Raw genomic sequence first — 18854 nt, 5'->3', positions numbered from 1 at the left:
AAAATTTATTCATTTCATTAAAAAATACCATATACAATAATAAAAAATAAACCAAAACCAAAAAAATATACAAATCAAAATAAAATGAAAGGTAGCAGAAGAAGAATAAATCTTATTTTGTCTGCCCCTTTTCGACCCAGAATATATTCAAACGAAACGTAATTTACAAAACTATACTAAATAACATAAAAAATTTAAAAAAAGAATAAAAACAATAACATAAAAACATCAACTCAAACAGCAAATCAAATAGCTTCACATTTTACTTTTCATATATCTTCAAAAAAACTAGCTTTTATCTGTCTCTTAAATATATACATTTATCTAGCATTTTTAAGATCATCTTCCGGACCATTCCATAATCCTATACCCTGGATTAAAGGACATCTTTCTCTCAAGCAAGTACGAAAATATGGCTTCACAAACATTTCCATCCCCTTTAGATAATAACAACTGTCTCTCTTAACAAAGTTTACCTGAATGTTGGATGGTAATATGTTTCTGTGAGCCCTGTACATAAACAGTAAAATATTGTAGTCAATCAAAGAATATCATATCATAATATAATATCATAGAATTTCTAAATTTCCAGTTTACAAAATAATGCATTAGATGGATGGTTGTAATCTTTTCTCCCGATAATTAGCTTAGTATGACATACTGAAAAGACATGGGTCGGATTTGAAAAAAAATCTGATTTGTCCTGTTCAGGCCGTCATGGAAAAATCAAAAATCCAAAAATCTGATTTGGTTCACATTTACCAGCAGTGTGAACAAAGCGTTTGTCTCACACCACGTCCTCACCTTATCTGGGTTTTCTGATGCACGGCGCATTTCCCACTTGGTTTTCTGTAGCTGGGGACAGTTGGAACGTATCACACAGTACGTTTATAAAAACAAATCTCAACCATTCTGGGTCATTATTTTTCTAACATGAATATTATTCACTTTTCTTAAGTTTTATCTACCTCCTGTTAGATTTGGACCAAAGCACATTCTAAAAAAAAATGTAACGTTTTCTTCAAAGTGCAGATTAGAAAAAGCGGTTGTCATTCTTCAGTAGTGTTCCAATGGCTGACATGTTGTTCTTCAGGTGGCCTGCGACCTGCTGCGGAGGATCATTCGCATCTTGTATCTGAGCAAGAGGTTGCAGGGACAGCTGCAGGGGGGCAGCAGGGAGCTCACCAAGGCTGCTCAAAGTCTCAATGAACTAGGTAAGGCTTCATATTTCATATTTTCACAGTAACAAAGCTGTTAAACACTGTTCCATTATCTCTAAGGACATGGAAGTTCTTGCTACAAAAAATACAATGAAACAACTTTTCTTTAAAAAAAACATTTGGAATGGAAATAAAAAATATTTTATATTTTTTTGTTGCTGCATATGTGGACAAAATTCTTACCTTTTTTGTTAACGACTGAACAACCTGCAATGGTCTCTGAGAGAACTTGAAATCGAGAAAAGTAATAGTAATTTAAAAATTACTGAAAATTAACCATTGAAAATCACACATTGCTTTTGAATTGTGGTTCAACATAGTCTTTTTAAAAAACAAGCTAATGAAACAGACCTTGACAAAAAATATTGTACTATCTCCATCTTCTGCCACTTATAGTCGGGTCGCAGAGGCAACGGGTTCAGGAGAAAAATCCAGACATTCCTCTCCTCGGCTGCCACGATTTGTCGACTAGTCACGATTATTGTCGACTATTAAAAACGTCGATGCGTTGTTTTTTTTTTCTAATTTTGTTTTTCTCTCCAAACTGCTGCAGCACCTTCCACTGCCACGTCTGCCTTTCTGTCCTTGACACATGTGTAGTAGTGGTAATTAGGGCTGCCGCAAACGATTATTTTTATAGTTGACTAATCGGTGATTAGTTGACTATAAAAAATACAAAGTTGGAAAAACAAACAATGCATCAACTACTAAATTAGTCATTGACGATTTTAATAGTTGACATAATCGTGACTAGTCGACTAATCGTGGCAGCCCTACTTTCCAGCTTGTCCTTGGGGGGGCCCCGGGGRGTTTCAAGGCCAGAGAGGGTGCATAATCCCCCCAGCGAGTCCTGGGTCTTCCTTGAGGCCTCATACCAAAGAGATGTGCCTGGAATACCTCTAAAGGGAGGCATCCAGGAGGCATCCTAATCAGCTGAACCACCTCTACTGACTCCTTTCGATGTGGAGGAGCAGCAGCTCTGCTCCGATCTTTCCACGCACCTCCTTACCCCATTTCTAAGGCTGAGCCTGGCCACCCTACAAAGGAAGCTCATTTCAGCCGCTTGTATCCGGGATCTCATTCTTTTGGTCATGATCCAAACCTCTTGACCACTGGTGAGGGTTGAAAATACAGACCAGTAAATCCAGAGCTTTGCCTTTCGACTCAGCTCTTTCTTCACCACGACTGACTGAAGCAACGCCCTCATTACTGTGGACGAGGCCCCAATCTGTTGATCCATCTCTTGCACCATCACTCGTGAACAAGACACCCAGATACCTAAACTCCTCCACTTGAGGCAGAGACCCCACTCTTAATAGCAATCCAGAACCATACCCTCCTGCAGCCTGAAGCCTCAGAGAGGCAACCCTCTCAGTCACTGGAGAACTCCAACTCCGAGGCATACAGCTGAGGGCTTGTATCTCCACACCCTCCCAACTCCCCTAACCTAACCCTAACCAGTTGGCTACATCACAAAGTGATCAATTACTGAAATAAAGGTCATGAGGCATCAACTGGACAAACAAGCTAACTTTCTGAAACGTACCCATCTGCAGAGGATGGCTGCAGTGTGTTATCGTCTCGTGATATGCTCATATTTTTACTGTTGCTGTCCTGCCATGATGGAGTATGCATTTTACTTTCTTTGTTTGATTTCTGGTAAAATGTAGCCAACTTTGGAAAGTTTAAGTGTAGTATTTTTCCTCTTTTACGCAATTGTCTTTCTGCCATTATTAGCACATTTTGATTTGTCCGTGGCTTCTTCTGTGGTTTGCTGTTGTCTATTATGTTGCCTAATCATTGCAGCCCTTCTTAATAATAGAAGTTCTTTGGTGGAATGCGAGTCTTTTGGCCAATCACAATTAAGATAGACATCTATTTTGATTGTGATTGGCCAAATGATCACAACAGCAGGAGAGAAATTACCGAAATAACTCTATGTTGGCTAGAAAGTACAGACTCTCAGCTTTCAGAAACCATGAGAATTTAGTTATAAGCTTTTAAATGTTATTGCCTTTAAATGTGCCATATAAATAAATCTGATTTGAACTGGACTCTGTTCTCGAGTAGTCCTGCTGAAGAATGTGATTTCCCTGTAACTGGGACACACGCTCTGGTCCTCACTTCAATAAAAGGTGAACCACCACCTCAAACTGCCAATTTAGTGGCACTGCCCCAGATGTCCACATGATGTTGGAACGGTGTGTCAACAAGACAGCCCAGGGACATCCAGTTAGCATCTGAGACAGATGGAGCAGTTTGCTCACCATAAGTTAGCCAAACTATTTGTGGACGAGTGCAGAAGTTCTCATGGTCCGTGTTACAGATAGGCTTACAGATACTGCTTGATTGCCTCAAAAGTTTGTGCAACATAATATAACGTGAAGTGTAGCACCCGTTTTGTTTAGGCAAATTCTATTTGTTTGCTTTCTTTTAATAATTCTGTTGAACAAATATGAAAAAAAAACTGACTGATTTTCATTGGTTGGTTTTTAGTCACCTTTTTCTCTTCATCGCTCTTCTTTAACTCTGTTCTTTAACTCCAGGCTGGTTGGTATTACACTTATACAAGTTATTGTTTCAGAAAAACAAATTCCAAGGGGGTCAYAAGTCATTTTCAAAAACCAGAATATTTAGCTGCAACATAAGGTGATTTTGTACAACTGTGTTTTTTTTAACAAACATTAAAGAATTGAAAAAAAAAAAAACAGTCCAAAAGTGGTGATTCTGTATCTTTGCCACAAGCTGTTGTCTTCTCTCTGCCTATATGCTGTTAAAACATGTGATGTTATGGCTCGTTTGTTCCATACCATCCTGAGCGACACATTTAGCAGTGGCACATGATAAAAAATAAAGTTGATGTCATACTCTGTCATGAGCTCTTTTTATTGGCCTCTCATTTTGTTGTTTGCTGGCTCTCAGCCCAGCACAGAGCAACTTGTGAGCTCCTGACATTCTGTTTGTCATTTTACAAGAGGGGCCTGTTTGGAGTCAGAGCAGCACTGAAAGTTGATTCAGTCAGGCTTCAGTCGTATGCATGCTTGTGAATGTATTTTGAGTTATATTTGTCACGTTTCCTTCTGATGTTCAATGGTTGAGACTGAAAAACAAACACCACACTCAAATGCTCATTTTCTTTAAAAACAACTATAAAAACGTTAACCTTCCAGATACGGTATCATTTCATTGTCAGCTCTTCATCATAGTTTTTAACAATCCTTTATGTTAAAATCATTGACCCCAGTTTAGCTATAATCAGTTAAGTAGAAGCACCTCTGTGTCATTCTGTTGTCAGCAGAGGAAAAGTGACATTGATAGCATCCATGTCTCGTCTGTTAGTTATGTAAGTTCTACATTCCTGATCGTCACTTAGCAGGTTTCCAAGGACAAGTGCTTTCTAGGAACATTCATCATACCACATGCACAGTTAAATATGCAATTTAGCACCAAGTAAATCGGCTGCAAAAGGCATTAAACTGAATGTGTATATGTGTATTAGAAAAATATCTAATTTGATCAAGATAAAAAAAAAGCATTTACTCCAACCAAGACGGAGCCATTTTTTTTACATGCAAAGCATTCTGGGTAAATGACGTGGATAGGTCCTCGGTGTGAGTGAGCTATATCCACCCTGAAGGTTAATCTCGACAATATGTGACGATTGGCTCTTTTAAATGAAACCAGAGAGCGTTGACAGAGAGGAGAAGGTAGAAATGACTCAGCCTGTAACTGAAAATATGGATGGAGGACAACAGAGCTGCTTCATGGAAGAAGAACCCCAGCTTAGCCTGTTAGCCTTTGTGCTAGCACCAACACTATATTGTTTTATGTTTATTAGCTTGGCACCAGCGTGACAAACTAACAAACTAACAAGCTAAACTGAGGTCTTCCATCCATATTTTCAGTTGCAACCTGTCATTTTTGTGTTCCCCTCTCTGTCATGTGGATGGAGGACCTCAGTGACGAGAGGAGAATGTGTAGCGCTGAGCTAATACATATATATGGTGATAGCATCGGGGCTAATGCTAAAGCTAACAGGCTAAGCTGAGGTTCTTCTTCCATGTAGCAGCTCTATTGTCCTCCATCCATATTTTCAGTAACAGGCTGAGTCATTTCTACCTTCTCCTCTCTGTTAACGCTCTCTGGTTTCATTTAAAAGAGTCGATCATCAGATATTGTCCAAGATTAACCTTCAGGGTGGATATAGCTCGCTAGCAGCCAAGGACCTATCCACGTCATCATTTACCCAGAATGCTTTGCGTATAAATAAAATGGCCCCATCCGTGCAATATATTTTTAAACTTTTAGTTTATAAATGATAAAAACTAAACAGCCTACAGTATTATTACAGTCTTTATTTTACTCCATTTTCAGTTGTCCCCCTCCTACAGTGCTGCTATCGCCAGTATCACTCCACCCCCTGTTAACAATAGGTGTTAATTAGGTGTSAKRYATAGCCATGTGATGTGAGTATCAGTCACATGGAGGCAGGGCTTAAAAGCCTGAATTTTGCCTGAAACTCTCAGACTGAAGAAGTCTCTTGGAGGAGAGACAAAACGTTTCATTAGAGAAGAACCCGTCCAGAGGACCTATACAATTTTTTTCTTTTTGTTTCTTTATTTTACAGTTAAAATATGATTTTCAAGTAAAGTCTAATGTTACAACTAATCATGGATCCCTTTAACCAGATATCCAAGTGGATTCCTGTTTATTTGGACATACCATTTTGAACAATGCATATTTTTCTACATAGATCTAAAATGTTCCTTTTTAGATGGGAGGAATGTTGTTTTAAATGTCTGAAATGTTGATTTTAAGTAGCTAATAACAAGCTAATAAATGTTAGAACAGCGACTTAGAATTTGTAAAAATTTGTAGATATCTGAAACTTAATTCATAATAGTTCAATTTTAGTTTTTACATCCTGAAATTCAGTTTCTGCTAGCAAAATGGAAAAGCTGTTCCATTCCATATATGGGCAATGATGCCAGGAAGATTACATGTCTGCAATGACACAGGCATTAGGGTTTAAGGGAAAGAAAGGTACGGTGAGGTGTTCCGTGTACCAGGAGGAGACTCAGAGGAGGACACAGGACTCGCTGGAAGGAATTAGGCTGGCCTGGGAACGCCTTGGGATTCCCTCGGAGAAGCTGGCCCTAGTGGCTGAGTAGAAGAAAGTCTGGGCCTCTCTGCTTAGGCTGCTGCCTTCATGACCCAACCCAGATAACTGGAAGATGATGGATGGAAAGGTACCAAACCGAGGAATGATGCGCTCCATACAATGACAATAAAGGCATTATCAATCAATCATCAATCAATGATGCAGTCATTTGATTTAAGGGAAATATGACAGACAAAAAATGCTGTTCTGACAGGCAGTTCAGATGGACGTATTTTACTGCAGCCACAAGCTTTAGGACAATAATTCAAAAAAAAAAAAGATGTGGGGTGAATTATGTATCGTAACTCTGGTTTCACATGACCTATCAGCACAATTTAACCTAAAATTCCATATAATGCCTTAAAAAGCATACAAAAATTAAGTGAAGTACTGCTCTTGAACCCTTTAGAGTAAAATCACAAGCTTGGTCTCTTTTTTTAAAGCTGTCATCTAAACCATTGTAAGCAGCAGACCTGCTTCAAAGGCCTATCACCTTCACTTGAAAAGATGTGCAGCTTCAAATCTAAAAATACAGTTCTTGATTTTTTTAAATTTCTACCTGTGCCATATTCCTTTTTTAGATCTGCACTGACGTTCAAACCACAGTTTCTTTGTAGCTTTTTTTAAATTTGTTTATAAAAGTCAGGAATTTGTTCTATTTTAAATCCTTTATATTTTATGTCATGGATTATCTGTAATATCTTACAGGTGATATACCACCACATGCTATAATTAGCGACTTGTGACCTCAGAATGATTGCTGGATAATGGGCACAGGTGACCCCTGTGGCCTTGAAAGGAAGAAGCTGGTAAAAAATAATGGATGCATAGATGAATATAAAGATGAGGAAAATGCCAATGTCTTGTAGGTTTTGACAGCGTATGCCATGTTTTGTTGGAAATCAACACAAGTCTTTGTGCACGAGGCCCCTGAGGATGTTAATGTTCCATTTAATTGTGAACCATTTAAAATGCATCACTGCTCAGGTACTGAGATATGATTATAATGTTCTTAATAGAAGCATTCATTTTTCATAATAAAAATAATTCATGTATCCAAAATAAGCTCTTTACACTTTATATTTTTTTTCTAAAGAAAGAACTTAAAATGCAGTTTGGGAATTTTAGCTTTCAGCTGATGGTACTTAACCTTTTAATATAGAAGCTTCTTCACTTTTTCATAGTTCTCAATACATGCATGTTGTTTTAAAGCCAGAATATCAATATTATTTTAATAAGAAGAGCAATGTAGATACTAGGGTTGGGCATAATCGTATCGTGTGCAATTAATCGTCAGAAAAACAATCTATTATTTTTTGGCACTTGATGATTAATACGATTAATGCCACCATGGAGACTGACTGGGGATTACCGTACTCCAGTCATTCCGCTCGGTGCTCCTCTCCACTTCAAATATGACGAACATAAAAAAAAAAAGTTCTGTAATTTTTTTTATTTATCAACACAATTTAAAATTTGATTTATAGCCTGAAGACTGTAAATTTGACACAATTTGGAACAGATTTTTACGAAGAGCAAATCTTTCCCACTAAATTGGTCATGTGAGTAGGACAGTGACTCCAGGGGATTAATTGTCAAAATAATCATTATCGGCTAAATACCACAATTAATCGTGATTAATTTCTTTTCCAATATTGCCCAAACCTAACATACGTTTAAACTTATAGTACACAGTATTCTTCCACAGTTTATTTGATCAAGCATTATTAAACAAATCCTGCTTGTTGATTCATTTTCTTCACCTTTCCATGTGTAGACTGGACTTATTTACACCTGAGTTCATCTGTCACTCTACATCTGGTGAGCACAGACATTGCGGTCTGGTTTCAAGGTCCTTGAAGGTAACCTTCTTGTTTCTCCTTGGATCGATCCACGAGTTGTGAATTACCACATTGTTTGGTGTTGGTTCTGCTTCAACCCCAGACACCGCCCTCTTTTTTATCTTGCTCTTGAGAACTTTTTGGAACTTCTGTCTTGTGAAGGCATAGAGGAGTGGATGAAAAATAGTGGTCCCATAGGCCATCACCAGGAAGCCCAAACGAAGGCGAAAAGTCAACCCACTGAGTCCAGTACTGAGAATGATTGTGTTGAGCACAGTAATTGGAGTCCAGCAGAGAAGAAAAGTGGAGATGATCAGAAGAGACATCCTAAAAACTCGTTTCTGCCTCTCCCTTCTTTCCCGATGACGCTTCATCGCTCGTCTTAATGCAATTATTACAGATACTGATGCTCGAATACCTAAATGTGCATTTCCACCTCCTTTGACCCCTGTACTGCTCTGTGAAGCATCTGTTGACTCCGCTTGTGTCGCTGGGGTCAGAGAGATAGTACTTTTGCTTTGTTTCTTTTTAGGCAGGTTATGTTGAAATCGTGTTCCGATGCGTATGTTGAGTGCCTGAAGAATCTTGTAGTAAGTCACCAGCATTACCACAACTGTAAAAAAGAATATAGGTATCTGAGCGAGCAGGTGATAGTACAAACCCAGCTCTGTGTAATATTCCTTTGTGTCGGGAACGGTCATTACTACAGTCTGATTTGCAAAGTCTGAACCGGAGCTAATGAAGAAGCCTACTTCCATGAATGGAACCAAAAAACTGAAAAAGGATAAGATCCAAATGGTTCCCATCAGAGCCATAGCTCGGCTCGTGGTTAGCACACGGTTTGCTGGCCGTACTGAGATGTCATAACGATCCACAGTGATAGCCAGGATGTTTGCAGCGGTAGCCACACTCGCAAAGGAGATGAATGCTTCATGGAAGCAGCTGATCATGGCTTTGTCTGTCTCTGGAGAAAGGACCACCACTATAGTTGTTAATGGGATGCAGCAGACGCACACCTGGAAAAGACACAGAAATTTAGTTAACAACTCAGTTTTTATTTAATCTCATGTCTGTTGAAGACATTTGCGGATCAACGAAAACAGGTAAACTTGCTTACGATCAATTGGAACAATTTGTAACAGAAAGGCATTCAGGTTTGGGAGGTTGTTTAAATAACGGGTTTAGTTCTCTTATTTAAAAAAGTTTAATTAAATGAAAATAGCAGTATAATATGAATGCATGTTATATGAAATCATGCCCTCTCTCCACTGCTCCTCTTTCTATACAGTGACTGCACGGCCTCCTCACACCCAGCCGTTAAGCTGCTGAAGTTTTCAGATGAAGCTACAGTCATCTGACTCATTCAAGATGATGAGTTTTCATATCAAAGACAGGTTGAGTGGCTGGTGCTTTGCTGTTGTTTTGGAGTCGGGCTGTCGGAAGTGCTGTTTAAGCAGGAAGGCCCAGACATCTTTCTCCAGAGCCTCTTCTAGAAATGATTTATCTTGTGTTTATTCAGGCCCAGTACAGGAGAGCAGCAGTCTTAACAAGAAAGACTGTCCTTTCCCCAGTCCCTTCCACCAGCTCCTCAAGAGAGACCCTCAATTCATTCCCAGGCCAACTGAGAGTCTCCTCCCAGTTGGACATGGCAAGAACACCTGCTTAGGGAAACATCCAGGAGGCAACTATAACAGATGCCCAAACCACCTCAACTAGTTATTCTCAATATGTAGGAGCAGTGGCTCTACTCAGAGATTTTCCTGGAAAACTGAACATTTCATCTTTAGGGAGAACATTTTACTTGCAGGGAAAACTTATTTTATCTTGTTCTTTCAAACATTACCTAGAGTTTGTGACCATAGATTAGAGTAGAAATGTAGAACAACTAAGAACTTTGCCTTACAACTCATTTCCCTCTTTACCACAACAGACTAATACAGAGTACACAATACTGCATATGCTGCACTCATTCATATGTCAATGTCCAAACCTTAGGAACACAACCCTGAGACACTCTTTCATTGGAGGCAGCACCACACTCCCAACCCAAAGAGGACATTCCCCCCTTTTCCCACTGATGATCATGGCCTCAGATTTAAAGTTGCTGCTTCACACTTGCTGCAAACATTCCATAAAGAGCTGGAGATTACACTACGATGATGGTAAATGGTCTGTAATTGTATATCTATCTATCTATATAAATAAATTTGACATTGACATTGACATCCCTTTTCTATCCAACCAAGATACTCAAAGCATGTTACACTATAACCTGTGCCCTCAGTTACCCATCCACAGTTACCCGTCTCTACAAAGCTAATCCAGATAGATCATCCTATAGAGACTAATCAGTGCTTAAGTCATTCATACACAGATGGGACACACATAGAGACAGTGGAGGTTCAGTGTGTTGGCCATTACACTTCAACATGTGACTAAATATCAATGGAATCAAACTGTCAATTCTTTCATTAGAGGACGACTCCCCTAACCACTCAGCCACAGCTGTCCCAAATGCCAACAGAACCAAATTATCTGCAAGTAGCAGAGAAAGAATCCCGAATCCGCGTAATTAACTATTTTTGACTTTTGGCTGCACTGAGAAATTCTGTCCATGAAAGTTCTAAACAGAATGAGTAGCATGGGACAGCCCTGAAGGAGTCTGACTTACTGCCATCAATACAAACCAGACTAGGGATGCACGATATTTCGGCATCAATATCGGTATCGGCCGATATTGCTCATTTTTTAGAATATCAATATCGGTCCGATATGTAAAACTGGGCCGATATTTACATCCAATATTGATTTCCCACTTTTTATCTTTGTGTTTCTGTTTTGGGAGGGGAGWTGATTGGTTGAGCAGCATCTGTTTGATCATGATAGTGATACTGATGCTGCACAGCCAGGAATAACTGAAGTAGAGAGCCATGTCAGAGGTCTGGTTTTTTATTTATGGTATCAAAAACAGACCAAATGTGTTTGTGTGTATATGTATGATATAATTTGTGTGTTTGTGTAATATCGGTAAACATTGGTTATCGGCCATAACAGCAATAATTATATCGGATATTGAAATCGGCTGAAATTTTCATGTCGGTGCATCCCTAAACCAGACTCTTGCACCATCTTATAGGGAATGAATGGACTGTATCAACAGACACCAATTTCATACTCTTGGAGCTCTCTCCACAAGGTTTTAGTAAAAATTTTAAAATTATTATGCCAATCTCATGCAGTCCAATGATAACATTCTGAAATTCTCAGTAAATCCACTCAGTGGTTCAAAAGATATTTTGCTAGCAGTGTTGATTATAATAGTTAATGACATGGTTTTAAACACAGAATTTGTGTGTCAATCCTCAGTTACGTTGTGTATCAGTCCAACTACTACCACAACAAATTTTAGCTCAATAACAATCTGACTGAGTTATAAGCATTTTTGTTAAGATTTCTTTCCTGTTGCTGTCTGACATTTGACATCAAGCTGTGTCGTTAGATTMATGTAGTTTAAAAGGTAACTGGCAACAAATGGGAAGACTCACCAACACGTCCACTACATGCAGYTTCACGGTGATGATATTGGAGACGGAGCTGATAAGGTTATGTTTCATACAGTASAGGACCAACACAGTCAGGTTTGAGCTCAGGCCCAACACCATCTCCAAAACCAGGAAACTTGTCAACGACACCTTTCAAAAGAAAAAACCTGTCTCAATTTTACTTCTCAGTTCAWCAGATAAGAAAATGCATTATAGTTTTTATTTTAGTTTTGTTTTGGGATAATTAGGCAGTATTAAGCATACTTTGTGGTTTTCAGTGAAAAGATAAAGTTTATCCTGGGATTGAAGCTGGATTTACCTGGAAGCTGATTGGATACATGTACGTGGAGGATCTCATGTCCTGGTTAAAAGGGTCAGGAGTGTCGAGCACCATCATGTTGCTSATTGTGGCGACAGAGATCAGAGCGGTGGTTGTGTGCATTATCCTGACAGCAAGAGGAAGCCTGAAACGTAGTTGGCACACAAATAGACTAATTAGGAGTGAATACTGCATATCGACAACTTCCTAAAATAACCTAAATAATTTTGTAAAARGTRTTTTCCGGYAACACAAATAACAACCAAAAATGTATCATATGGCATTTTTGAGATRCCTGACAAACTTGAGGAAAAAATGAGTTGGTGTTGTAAAAAGCCTGTGATGACAGATATGGTTAGTGAGACTTCTTCAGTTCAGTTCAGTTTATTTATATAGCGCCAAGTCACAACAAATGCCTTGGAGCACTGTACAAAAAACAATGAATCTAAAGAAGACAATTAATTTGTCTTGTTCCAGTTGTGCTCAGTGTAACACAATGATTAAAGGCAATGTGTTCCTACATCCTCATACAGCTAAAAAATTCTCTATCTCACACAGAATCACTTTTTGAACTAAATATGTTGTATAGCTATTGAAATGTCCTTGTGGCCTGATAGGCAAAACTAAAAGAGAATTAAAAATCAGGATTTCAGAAAATAAAAATAATATTTGTAAAAACGATAAAAATAAAGATAAGAGATAATAATATTAAACATAATAAAGATAAGTGGTCTATTGCCAGACATGATGGCTCRGTGGAATTTTAAGACATTGACGTTGTGCCTGCTCTGAAGAGGAGGTGACAGAGATAAAAACTCACTACAAAGGGAAGCATTTTGGATCCACTCTTTACAGGAAGTTAACCCTAAAAGACTTGATGAGGAATTGATGTTGAGTTGTTTTCTTTGACTTTTGTAATTTTATGTATTCATATGTGCTGAAATTTCATAGAATGTTGCAATACTATTGTTTGCTTGTCACTGATTATGCTTGTTTATCACAGATGTCTCTCTTTTGGGGCTGATTGCCTAACTTGTCTCTGATTAGCTTAGAAGCCCTTTAATCTCTACGTAGACACATTGTCAGATCTGTAACAAGCTGATGACAGCATGTAGCTGAAATGCYTCCTATTTTTGCCCTTWTTAAAACCTTYTGATATTTTTGGAGTGCTGGTGATTCCCATTTTTTTGCTRCAAATATTACTATCAGAATTTTTAAATAAAATGAGGCAGTAGAAAAAATGTTTGTGCATTGCATTTTTAATTTCATGTTTCTAGGTAAAAGATCATTCCATGTAAAAACATGACATGTGAAACACATGTTCGATTAATGTCTTTTCCATAAAAGACATGGTAACTGATCTTTGGTTTCCTCAGGAGTTAGAAAGAAGCAAAGGGGATGCAGATATTATAYAAAAAAAACTTTAACTTACCTATTCTTTCCATCAGTGTCCTCTTCAATCAAAGTTGTCATTAGAAACCTGGAGCATGTCCCTTAATTCCACCAGGTTGTGACTTTTGTTTTGCAGCATTCTCCTTATGAACTAAACAATATAATCTGACAGATAGTGAGCTGCCTGGTGATTTTTAGCTTTGCTAGCTCTACTGAAGCAGTTTGCAAGACACAGAATGGCACACACCCATCCTTTGTTGCAGGACTAGTTGGCTAGTTTGCAGCATCAGTACAATGCAGTAGGATCAATGGTTTCTTTCATTAAAAGCTAAGTCTTGTCATTGTTGTGCTTGGACTGCTGCTTTTAGTGTCATGCCTGCATGAGAATGATCCCTCTGCCAAAACAATCTTCCCCTCTCCACCAGTTCTCACTGTCCAGGTACAGATTGTTTTTCACAGTTGTCTTGCTATCRCTACAAAATGTGATGGTCCTTTCGTTAAAAAGCATTGAATTGGTTAAACAGTGGCTGTTTTAATATTTTAGGGACCACCCAAAGGACAGAATAGATAATGTAAAATAGAAGGAAAAAACAGGTTTGTGTTGTGGCTCTAATTGAGTTTATTCARCTAATTTCTTCAGATCCCTGTAATCTAAGTGGTGATGCAGTTGCACCAAAGCAGCTGATGTGTAGAAGTGTCTCCAGGATGCTTTGTCTTTTTAGCATTTCAGATGTAGCTCATGCACACTCGGTGGATCTGATCATGAATTGTGAAATTTAGGACATCCAGAACTTTCATCATTATGTATTTAAACAGTAATACATAAAGCAATGGAAGCAGGAAACTGTATCACATCCCTTGTCTTCATCTTCCACCGTTTTAATCCCCAGTTCCTTCACAATGAATCCTGCAGAGACAAAAAAGAAAAAAAAGGAAAAAATGGGTCACCTTGAAATGGTAGTCCCAAGGTCTGCATATCACGTCACATGTTCATGATTTCTTTACAGCTATGTCATCATCCACAGACACTTAACTCACTCTTTTCTTCTCTGTATCTTCATGTTTAATGGTCCAATGAATCAATATGAATCCACATTCATATAAAGCTGAGGCCGCATGGGACAATATTTTCCACTTAATAATCCTTTCAAAAAAAGAAAACTATAATGGCAGAAACAAGTGCTGAAACACTGATATTTTATTTATTTTTTCGAGATGGGGTGGTGGTAGGTGTTTTAAAAAAAGAGCATCTCGACAGGAAAAACAGATTGCTCTGTCAGAGGGTGAGGAGTCATGATGGTCACAATATTTCTTGAACTTCGAGTATCGTGTCTCCATCTCAAACTTCTGCCACTAATCTGTAGTTGTGTCGAGGAGGAAACAGGTCTAGGAGAGAAACCCAGACATCCCTCTCCCCAGTGACGCTTTCCAGCTCATCCTGGGGGGGGGACCCTGAGGTGGGCCCAGGCCAGAGAAGATACATAATCCCTCCGGGTCTTCCCTGAGGCCTCCTACCAGTGGGACATGCCTGGAATACCTCTAAAGGGAGGCATGCAGGAGGCGTCCTAATTAGATGTCTGAACCACCTCTACTGACTCCTTTCAATGTGGAGAAGCAGCGGCTATTCTCCAAGCTCTCCTCGGATYATGGAACTCCTCACCCTATCTCTAAGGCTGAGCCCGGCCACCCTATGAAGGAAGCTTATTTCAGCCATTTGTATCCAGGATCTTGTTCTTTCTGTCATGATCCCTGAGGGTTGGAACATAGACAGARCAGTAAATCCAGAGCTTTGCCTTTGGACTCGGCTCTTTCTTAACCGCAAACGACTGAAGCAAATCCCTCATCACTGAAGATGGACCCCCAATCCACTGATCCATCTCTTGCTCCATCCATAAAGGAACTCTCATCCTAGCTGATTCACATTCTGCTGCGCACCGCCTCCGTGCTCGCTAAATGTCTTGGCCCGAAGATGGCAAGACGCCACATCATCTGCATAAAGCAGAGATGAGACCCTGTAGTTCCCAAACCAGACGATCTCCTCCCCATGACTGTGCCTTGAGGTCCTTGTCCATAAACACTACAAGCAGGATTGCAGACCAGGGACAGCCCTGACGGTGTCCAACCTGCACTGAAAAAGAGCTAGACTTTGTGCAACAAATGCGGACACAGCTCCCATTTTGGTTATAGAGCGACTGGATTGCTCTTAATATCAACTCAGACTGACAGACCCCTCCCAAAGGATGAGTAGGATCCCACTTGTCCTCAGCTCTGAGCACCAGCACCGGCTCTCCACAAGGCTGTGTGCTAAGTCCCCAACTCTACACCCTCTACACTCATGACTGTACCTCCACCCACCTGAACAATACCATCATAAAGTTTGCAATTGATACCATGGTGGTGAATAAGACTGTGTTTAGAGTGAAGATGGAATGTCTGTATGGTGCACGACCAATAATCTTCATTTGAACTCTTCCTAGTTGAAGGAACTGGTTGTGGACTTTAGGAGGTGTAAACCGGACATTCAGCCCATCATTATAAATAGGAACAGGGTGGAGATGGTGCCAAATTTCAGGTTCCTGGGCACTTACGTCAGTGAAGACCTGACCTGAGGGTTCTCAGGAAGAACAACCTGAGAACTGAGCTCTTGGTGTCCTTTTATTGCTGCTTAGTGGAGCCATGGCATCTTTTGGGGTTCTCCAGCTGCACTGCGGCAGAGAGGAAGCAGCTCCAGAGGGTAAGAAACAGTGCCCAGAGACTCACTGGAGGAGAACTCTGGGACCCCTCACACCCCAATKCTTTTCATGTACAATGACATTAAAGGAATTCAAATTCTAATTTACCATTAAGAAGTGCAAATTACAACAATGGAGACCCCGGACTGTTGAGCAACTGAAGTTGTACGTGAAGCAAGAATGGAAAATATTCCACATACAGAGCTTCAACAATTAATGGCCTAATGTCAAAAAGGGCATCGACTTCACCCCTATGATTTTAAGTAGTTTATTCATCCCAGCATCACCAAAACATACATGCATGAGAAGAACCTGTCCAAATGACTTGTCTCTACTGATATTGTGGATGCAGTGTCTACTGGGGATAAAGTGGGTGCTAGCATCCAAGACTTACTTGGCTTGCTAAACCTAACTAGTGGTTAGCAAGGGGGCCAGAGAAAAATAGACCTTTCAGTAAAATGCAGTGCAAATTTAAAGGGATCCCTGATTAGTTGTAACATTAGACTTTATTTGATAAACATATATTTTAACTGTAAAATAAAGACTGTAAAAATACTGTAGGCTGTTTAGTTTTTTATAATTTTTAAACTAAAAGTTTAAAAATATATTGCATGTAATTTTATTTACACGCAAAGCAATCTGGGTAAATGATGACGTGGATAGGTCATTGGTGCGAGGCTGCTAGTGAAGTGGGATGTGTTGGCTGAAATTTAGGGAATGAATTGATAACTGAATTGCTAAAGTTAAAACCATGGAGATGTATAAAACAGCAGGAGGGAGTCTTGGCCATGTGTCTGTGTGATCTGCTGTAGAAGCAGCTGTGCTAACCAGAAAGGGCAAGTGTCTGGATATAGCATTACTGTACATATTGGCAAAATAGCGTACAATAATGGCTAATTATGTAAAAACTGTTATTGTTAATATAAACAAACATTTTAGTGTATAAAATGTATGAGCGATCTAATGTTTATACAAAAATACCATAAAGCTTTGTGTTATGAATGTACCAACAGAAGAGAAACAGGAAAAAGTATCTCATTTCACAAGTAAGATTTTATCTTATTTACCGGAGTGTAGGTGGGATCTGACCAGAATTGAAACTAATAATGTCAACAAAAAATTTTAATTAAAATAAGCTTATAAAGTCGATAGCAGGTATTAGCTTCTGTAGCTGAACATCCTATGGAGACTAATCAGTGCTTAAATCACATTCATACATGGATGGGACGCATCAGAGGCAGCTGGGGTTTAGTGTCTTGCCCAGGTTTCAACATGTGACTGAAGTGGGGAATCCAACCGGCCAACTCTTGTATTGGAGGACGACTTCCCTAACCACCCCGTTTAGGTTTTAAAAATGGAAAAACTTTGGATTGACTTTATAAGAGCTAGACTTTTTATTTTAATTGTTTTACACAAAGTTGAAAGTATGATGATTTTTATGTATTTATTTTTTATTAACAGATTGTTCAAATGACCACAACATTATCAATTAAATTTTGAGCTRTTTGAACTGTTTGAATGTTCTTCTTCTTACTGCCACAGCTCTTTTGAAACTTAGGCAATTTACAGATTTGAATGTGGGCAGTTTTGTCATTTTTCCCCTCAGTGTGTCTCTCGTGGCTTTAGGCCTCAAAATCTCTCAAATTCAGCCCAGCTTGCAGAAAGTGAACAGCTAAGCTTTTACAACATTTATATTTTAGCTTAAAATATTATTTTCAAACCTGAAAATGAAGACTGAAACATGCCTAAGTAAAACTTTGTAGAAACATAAAAAATTAAATGTGTGAGCATCAGAGTATTCTGCTTTACAGTTCAAATATTTAGGGTCTGACTTGTAGTTTTCATACAGCAACTGATGGACTGTTTTACACACTGTTAGMGGTTATTTTTCTGTTTCTGTCTGTCCTCGCTTTAACTTGGCAGTCAGGGTGTGAGAGAGACAGGTTGCCTGGTTACCATGGTGTCTATAATAAGGTGTTGGTAGCAGCTTTAACATTTTTTTTTTTAATTTTCTACAGTTCAGATATCCAAATGTAGCACAAGTTATTCAAAGGTTTTATTTAAACTTTGGGCAGAAGCTGCATCTTCGGTACAATTCAACATTTATGCAGCAATTTTCTAGTTTATAAATAATTTCCACTGTGTGAGATTTTTTATCATAATTTCAGGTGTCTAAGTGAAATGAGTCAACTTTCCAGTAACTTCACAGTTATTTCAAAGAATTGTGCAGTTTTAAAATATTACWGGGGTTTATTATACAGTAACTTTAAACAATATATATGGTTGCACAGAGTAAATGCTTTCAATTTTATTTTATTATTTCTGGTCTAAGAAGATTCCACAAAGCAGAGATTCTTAACCTGTGGGCCGCGGCCCAGTTGTCTGCCGTGAGCGCCACCTTGAGGGCCTCAAAAGAACAACAGTTTTTAACTTTGGGCCGCAGAGGGCGGCTGGACCATTTTGAATAAGGTGCAATACACTTTCTCACCACTAGTAGCAGTAGTGCACCACTCAGATGTTTAACAACTTTTTTAATACGTAGAAGAAGAACCTTAGAAACCTGTCGAGAATGGAAACCTATTTTAAATTAAAAGTAGAAGCAAAAATGAAGGTAACTCATCAAAAAAACACCAAAGTTTGTCACTAA

At 38.9% G+C, this 18854-nt stretch overlaps 2 protein-coding genes across 4 annotated transcripts in view; one reads left to right on the top strand and one right to left on the bottom strand.

Moving 5' to 3' along the window:
- The window catches only part of cog5 (component of oligomeric golgi complex 5), a gene marked incomplete at its 5' end in the record, with an annotated part of 84989 nt that overhangs the window by 5803 nt on the left and 60332 nt on the right, over window positions 1-18854 (top strand). The window contains 1 exon segment of the mRNA XM_014018065.1: window positions 1094-1214. Coding sequence (XP_013873519.1) covers window positions 1094-1214 — 121 coding nt within the window.
- The window catches only part of LOC106524313 (probable G-protein coupled receptor 22), a 12314-nt gene continuing 1408 nt past the window's right edge, over window positions 7949-18854 (bottom strand). Inside the window, exons 2-5 of one of the 3 annotated variants that reach the window (XM_014018067.1) lie at window positions 13516-14382; window positions 12084-12228; window positions 11768-11914; window positions 7949-9238 (exon numbers count right to left, since the gene is read on the bottom strand). In XM_014018067.1, coding sequence (XP_013873521.1) covers window positions 8189-9238; window positions 11768-11914; window positions 12084-12228; window positions 13516-13556 — 1383 coding nt within the window. In that variant the 5' untranslated portion in view covers window positions 13557-14382 and the 3' untranslated portion in view covers window positions 7949-8188. Of the gene's footprint in view, window positions 9239-11767; window positions 11932-12083; window positions 12442-13515; window positions 14383-18854 lie in introns of those variants that run through there. The other 2 variants (XM_014018066.1, XM_014018068.1) reach the window with 2 other exon arrangements.

The sequence above is a fragment of the Austrofundulus limnaeus genome, unplaced genomic scaffold (genome assembly GCF_001266775.1).
Source record: "Austrofundulus limnaeus strain Quisiro unplaced genomic scaffold, Austrofundulus_limnaeus-1.0 Scaffold182, whole genome shotgun sequence".
Taxonomy (NCBI): Eukaryota; Metazoa; Chordata; class Actinopteri; order Cyprinodontiformes; family Rivulidae; genus Austrofundulus; species Austrofundulus limnaeus.
This window is presented reverse-complemented; position numbering and strand designations above follow the sequence as displayed.